Source organism: Dreissena polymorpha, chromosome 10 (genome assembly GCF_020536995.1).
Source record: "Dreissena polymorpha isolate Duluth1 chromosome 10, UMN_Dpol_1.0, whole genome shotgun sequence".
NCBI classification, from domain to species: Eukaryota; Metazoa; Mollusca; class Bivalvia; order Myida; family Dreissenidae; genus Dreissena; species Dreissena polymorpha.
In genome coordinates this window covers 904,483-912,125 of record NC_068364.1, presented here as the reverse complement: position 1 = coordinate 912,125, position 7,643 = coordinate 904,483, and the positions used below count along the sequence as shown (strand labels likewise).

The 7,643-nt window shown below is 33.6% G+C and overlaps 1 protein-coding gene across 1 annotated transcript; it reads right to left on the bottom strand.

Annotated features, from left to right (window-relative positions):
• Positions 1 to 2,394: 2,394 nt before the first annotated feature.
• LOC127848713 (uncharacterized) lies at positions 2,395 to 7,630 on the bottom strand. Its single transcript, XM_052381330.1, has 3 exons — positions 7,426 to 7,630; positions 3,340 to 3,580; positions 2,395 to 3,044 (listed from the first exon to the last, which is right to left on the bottom strand). Exons 1-3 carry the CDS (start codon positions 7,513 to 7,515, stop codon positions 2,749 to 2,751), a joined length of 627 nt encoding a protein of 208 aa, XP_052237290.1. The 5' UTR covers positions 7,516 to 7,630; the 3' UTR covers positions 2,395 to 2,748.
• Positions 7,631 to 7,643: the final 13 nt, after the last annotated feature.

Here is a 7,643-nt window from a genome sequence, read left to right as displayed (position 1 = left end):
AGACAAACATTATACCAATACTTTAGTCTTAGTGCGCTTTAATCGATTAAAACTGTTTCGTGTTAGGAAACTAACATTTTCTTTGTCACGGTATTTTGTTTAAAGGCCAGTGTCCGGTTAATCTTGGAGAGGTTTACGTTACGATTGAAATGTATTTTGGTTACATTAAAAGCTTAAAATGCTTTAAACGGGATTATTTTGAACATTATTGAGAACAAAATCGTGATAGGTCAAACGCTGATTGACCTTGACACTGTGACCAAGTGAACAGAGTTAGTATATTAGAAGCCCCAGATCAACTTCAACTGTCTTAGGTATCAGGAACATTAGAATTAGGCCAATAATAATAAAATGTCGTTAATTGTTTTCCGCCAACCTAATTTACGATGCACATGTTATGTCCTCAAGATTCTTCGACAGGTGGCAAAATAAATGAACCTTCCTCTGAGAACACTTCGTTTAATGCCTGTGCGTAAAGTGTCATCCCAGATTAGCCTGTGCATTCAGAGACGACACTTTCCGCTTTCATAGAAAATTGTATGCAAACAAAGTCTCTTCTAACAGAAAACCCAGTTTAGGACTGTGTACACTGCTCCGGCTAATCCGGGACGACACTTTTCGCACATGCAATACTAGTAAGTCATGTTTTCCCAGTGCGCGGATCATGTAGATAACTTGTATTGCGCCCAATATATACACATGCCGGTACTTTTTAACACTCTTGGTCGCTGGTTTTCCTGCTTTATTTCTCGTCTTTCCTTCCCATCAGCGTTTTGATTATGAGGTAAATCTTATTTTACTCACACAACGATCTCTCCGTATCAACCGACGCAGCACGATCAGTGAATTTTCGACAGAAATCGCGATGTAAAATTTTGATTGAATACACGAATTTTCTGTACATTCAATTCGTACTGCTCAAATTCTTGGAATGCTATATCGAATGATACAGAACAGACAACAACACAACCAACAACTACAACAACAACACTATGTGAAGAGGAATCTTTTATTGTTCGTATTTGAAAAAATAGATTTTTAGCATGAGCACTGTTATATAAACAGGAATCATGTTATTATTCGTATTTGCGAAACAATAATTTAAGAGAGCAGTAAAATTTGCAGATATGGTGCAGACGGGCATAGCTTTTAATACAGACAGACATACTGAAAGACTAAGCGTCATGAACTAAAACAGCTAATTTTAAATAAATATTAAATAATTTCGTTCTATAAAATTTAACATGATAAACTTCATATAAAACGAGACTTTGAATTAATCACCATAAGTGAGTGATTGCAATACAATTTTTTATGAAGGACTTACATTGAAAAGTATTTATTTAAGCTACCGTATATTGAATTGTATTGTGTATTAAGAATAGTGGTTCATATTGGCTTCAATGATTTTATGACTATCATTGTCTTAAATGACGGTAAAATAAAGCTCCCGTGTTTTGGGGATTGTCGACTTATGAAATAAATGAATATACGTTAACAATTAATGTTTACATTGAAATCTTCCATACATTCAAACACTAACAAACACTGGTGCCGTATTAAAAAAAACGAACAGTAAATAATTAACACAAACATAGACTGATAATTAATATAAGACAATGACCTACAATTGACACAAACAAACAAAATGATATAATTATGTCTGTATTTAAAGCAACGCCGTCTGCGATAGTGGGTCGAAATTCATATCATGAAAACTTATCAAAAAGCTATTGAATCGTAATCCGAAAGATAACTATGTTGACAGACTAGACCGTTATCCCCTGGTTCTTATCGTTAAATCATGATGACATGATTGTGATCTCTGTTAGTCCGATAAATAAAAATGATAACTTGAATATGCGTCAAGTCAAGATGTAAACACAACATTGTTTGCTTCTTGATTTGTGACTCAAAGAACTCTGATGAAGATCTAGTCGTACAAGAATGTTATCAACTGATATTTTTCAGGCGTGGAACGAATATTAAGTGTTAAAGTACGGCACATGTATTCGGTATTGAAAACAATGCCGTTTGTTACATTTAGACCACAGAGTCATTAGTATAGAACGGACTGATATTTTAACAAAAATCTCGAAGGTTTCCTACCAACTTCAATTGACAATCCAAAACAGGGTCATGGAAGTTATAAATAAATCAATTGCTATTCTGACGGTGTAACTAAAACATGATGCTAGTAAGATTAATCATTGAAACCATTTCTGAATTCGATGAAACATTATTTTATAAGCTAACTCGGTATAGGATTGCCAAAAATTCGAATAATATTGTAATCATTGAAAATTGATTATTACTAATTGTACATTTTATGATTGAAAAAAAAAACGTGAATGTAACATACATTAATTTCGATCTAAAACGTATTGGGTCAAAAACTCTTTAGTTAATATTACACTTATTCATTTTACTGTGGCCTATTTGTAACCATTGTTAATACAACATACACAAACAACAAAAATGCAAGCACACTCATTCAGTCATACAACATTTACAGAAGTTAGTTTAAATGCAAAATGAGTAAATGAAAGAGGTTCCGGGAATATTACCAATATTCCAGTCCAATCATGTCACAAAAAGACAAGAAAATATGTTTTCCTGAAGACTTGTTGTGAAATAATTCAAACACGAAATCTGTCTATTGTTTAGCGTGATAACTATATGCAATTATCATTTGTCGATGAACGAAAATGACACTTAATGAACATAACAACAACAACAATACAAGTCTCATAAACTCTCGTCTGATTCCGAGATGCTGTCCTCGAACACAGAGTCACTGTCTACATTGGATTGCCGCCCTTTCCACAACTGTACATTGTGACGCAGCACTTTTTCAACAGCAGACGACTCGTGCTCAGACTGTGTTTGCGTCTCGTCAGACCTCGATCTTTGTCGCGCGAGCGCTCTGGGTCGGAAGACGGGTATCGCAGACGACATTCTGTCGTCGTCATCGGACGAAGTTTCTTCCGCCAATGACGTCATGCTGTCACTCAAGGATTCGTCCTGGGAACTCTCCGAATATTCTGGAAATAACATTTAATACGTCAGCAAGTCTATAAAATGTATAAAACTGAAATGATACAATCCGTAACCGAAGTCAAGTAAATTTGACATGATAATTTAAGTTTAAAGACAAAATACAATATACATGAGATTTAAACCAGCGTGACCGACGAAAAGACGATAGGAAAAAAATGTACATTAGTTATAGACGACCTGCATTAATGAGATTTAAACTAATGTTCAAACGATTTACGATATAATATTACAGAAGTGAATAAACGGGATTTAAACTTTTTATAAAGCGATTCAGCATACCGTCGCTTGAGCATGACCACGTCCTCTCACGCACTTCCGGTATGACGTCACAGTACCGCGGCACGCTCTGCTGACGCACGAGTGTCGTCTGCGGCAGGACAGGTGGAGCCACCAGCGTCCGGTTGCGCATGCGCTTCTTGCGCGTCCGCTCTGTCTTTTGATCCTTGCTGAGACTGCGGATGGTATCGTTCATGGTGATGAACTGGCGCATGAGCGTAACGTCCTGATGGCGAAGAGATTTCTGAAATTAGAAAACAATACATAGAGTGATAGATTTATTTCCACATAAACTGTATCAAACAGCATCGCAATACAATTTTATTTTGATTCAAAATGGTTTAAACTGCAAAAAATCCCTTGTTAACCATACACCACCCAAACAACAACAACAACAAAAACAAAAACCAAAAAAACAAAAAGAAAGAAAACAACAACAAAAAACAACAACATGTCCATACAAAAAAAGTTAAAAATGTATGTCACTGTTAATAATGGCATCTCATTCGCCATTAAAGGTGAGAGAAAAGTTAAACACTGCCTGATCGATTTTTGTTTCAATAGCGTTATAAAGTAATTTAAGTCATCTAATTCGACCAGTGATAATTTTCCGTGCCGACAGTAATCTTTGTGTAGTTTACAAATATATGTTGTGTATGGGTTAACCAATATTGCAAAAAAAAGAAATGTAAAAAACAACAACATTTTTTTAGCATTTGCATAATGTTAAAGCATGTGCATGATTTCTTTGATATAAGAGGGGGGAGGGGGATAGAGGGGGAAATATTGAAAGTATCACTAATCATAAAAACATGAATTTTTATTCAGAATTGCAAAATTAACAATATCACAACGAGTGTGATTGATCTGCGCGTGCAATTTCATCAGATAATAATAGATGATGTTGAAACCATGACAGCATAATATATTTGCTTACATGGCTGAATACAATTCTACTTGTCCGCTAATATAAAATGGTCTGCCAAACATTAAAATGAAAATGCTTTATCATCGAGGAATGATTGACATGCCGTCGCGTAATCGATTTATGGCAACATAAAACCCGTCAATTCACGTAGACGAAATTAATACATCATAAAACGATATCTGTCTAAATGAATTGATATCTCGTTTTAAACAAAACAATTAATACGTATTTTATGCGTGTCCGTCTTTTCTATATCTTTTGAATAGATCAGAACTTGTCAAATCATTAAAGCTTATTATGGCCCAAATGCTTATCTATGAAACTGTAACACATCCAGTCTGATATTTCATGCGATAATATTGTTTTAGTAATATTTTATATGAAATCCCAACGTTTCATTTTATTCGCCCCCCCCCCCATTGCTTTCAATATATTGAATAGAGCGCTTCAATTCGAATAATGTTTCTGATCACGTACTTAGGGTTTTCAATTTCGGGTATATAAAGCAATCCAATTTGAATAATTTGAATAATGCACAATAATTAGTGTTTAATCCATAAACACTTTAATTGATAATTAGCCATTGATTTTCTTTAGATAATAAACCAACACGATTACATAATCGTTTCGAAATTAAAATGTTTCATATCAGAAATGCCCTTTTGTAGGTTTCCAAACATTACATAAATATTTTATTTTAAGCGCTCTAAGCCTAATTTTCTAATTTTGAAAATATTTTATAACAAGCATAAATAGCTATTTAAATCTAAGCTGGAATGTCGTATTGAAAGCTTGCCACCAGATGTCTGGCATTGGATTTCACATTATACGCATTTTGAAATCATCGCGTTTAAAGGAATTTTATATTGGATAATACTCTTTTAGCTAAATAGTGTATTTGGAAGAGATTACATATCGTAATTCCTTTTCCATTTGAAACATTAATTGATCAATGCAAATATTCGGTTTCACGTTTATACCTCCCCGACCAAAAATTGAAATTGTTTCTGTTTCAATCTGGATAAAACAAATATTTTCAATGATCCTTGATTGAAAACAAAAGCACGACTGATCACACATTGTAACACGGCACCTCTGTGGGGGTGTAAGTCTGGGTGTGATATATGGCTTTCTTTTGTTTAGTTCATGAAGGGAATGACGACCAATTAGCAACTGAGATAACAACAGCTTCGATTACCTGCTATATGAACAATCCGTTTTGTGAGGTAATAATAATACCGGAAATATATTAATAAATATTCATAATACGTTACAAATGGGACTTAAATTAAACAACAAATGTAACCTTTGAATGCGCATGTTGTAGTCACCATATTTAACATTTAACCGTTTACCACTTAGATACGTATTTTGACGCATGTGTGGTCCCTTAGAAAGTTTAATATAATTACTTTTCTTACTATATCCAAGTTGTAAAGGCTTCATTTCCAACCCTTAGTAATAGATGAGCAGAAAATGCATAAAATCTGAACAGGCTGTTCTGGTTTTATGCTGGTTGCAAAAGCCATTTTCATATGCTTCTTATGGGGGAAAGGGTTACTTTACTATTAAATTTTGCAATTGGGCTTAAACAAAAGCAAAATAAAAACGGAAATAATCCTTATCAGTCGAAAGAACTGTCTGCGATGTTCGACAACTCCTCCAGGCGCTAGATTTAACTCAGACCCATTCTCCAGCCTCAAGACCACACCAAAATATATTTTTTGATATCTTTCCCTTAAAATTAAACAAATCATAATGCAGACAGAATTCAATTGTTGCTAGCTTGTGTGAGTCTAATAAAATATGCTGTGACACTATCTGCGTCCTTACATGCATCCAAAGGCACACAACGACCTCATACAACTGTCTGCAACGTCGGAACAATATTCCCGATATGAAATCTTAGGTTCGATCGATCGAAATTAAATTCGACATAGCTGAAGAAGCAACTGTCAATATATCGACCCAACATATACTGAATGCTGATTAAAATAGATGTATATAAGCTGTTTGCATTGACCCGATGCAAAATAAGAACGATTAGCCTTTTTTTAATAGAACTATGGCTAAATAACATTTTTCTCTAAGGTTTGAATCAAAGTGAAGGTCTAACAATTCGAATAGCGTGCGAATTATGATGAAGTTTACCAACATAATGAACTATTAATATGAGCTTTAGTCGTTCTAAAAAATAAATAAATCGCTTGACATAGGTTTTGTTACATGATTATTTTTTTAATTAAAGATATACCTTATCCCGCATGGTGATACTGCATAAAATTGTATTCTTTAATATACTAAGAGGATTTCCAAAAAAAAATCCGGTATTAGGCGTCTTGTACTTTAACTTACGATTTCAAAACGTTTTATAAAATTGACTTAAATTGATACATAAATGTCCATAGTTCGCGGTTGTAGTATACAATCGGTATCAATTTAACTATAAGGTATAACATTTGAATCCGATAATTTTAGCCAATTTAAGAGTGCGACTGGGTTTGAAAAGTTAAGAGAGGATAAAATAAGATTTAAAATCATTAATATTGGATAGTGACCACTATAAAATTACCACGAACAATAAACGTTAAAACTTGCATAACAACTAATCTTATCTGAAAACAAACATTGAAAGTCGCTTGAAATAGTAGAAGAACTCGTATCGAAGAAATAATCATATGTCTACCAAATATTCCATACAAAATGTTTTAATGTTGACTTATCATGTTCATATACAATGCGTGTCATAAATGCACACCAATGAAGTATATTATTTTTAAAATAAAAACAGCTGAAATTATCAAACTTTTATCTATCTACATACTTGTTGAATAAAGACGACACAATTGTATCAAAATATCTTAATATTTTTTTTTAAATAATATTTATATGTATTGTTTAAGTTTAAGTTTGCATTTTTTTGTAAAGTATAATTCTTTTATACTAGATTACTAAAATGCTAAAAGTAAATGTTCTTTTTACATTTTTAAAAAGCTGACTTTAAGTACATGGACTAGTATGACACTAATATATTTGATTATAATGAAACCATCATCTTTCGTACATGTTACTAAAATCTGTGTCTTTCAAAGAAATACTTAAAATTACACCAACACTACTACCACAACATAAACAGCAACAGCAACATTAACACCACCTACCATTTCGTCTCTCAGTGTTGCCAGAGCATTGCTGATTCTGTCTGTAGCCGCGTTGTACTCGGCCGCGTCGATTGCCAACATGGATTTCATTTTTCCACAAATCTGCGTTTCACTCCACAAACTATTAAAATAAAATCTCACAGAAAAATCTCGTTTGCGTTTTATCTGCAGAAGCCAAGTTGGTCTTCTGGTGTCTTATGGTGATCTGGCGGTCACTG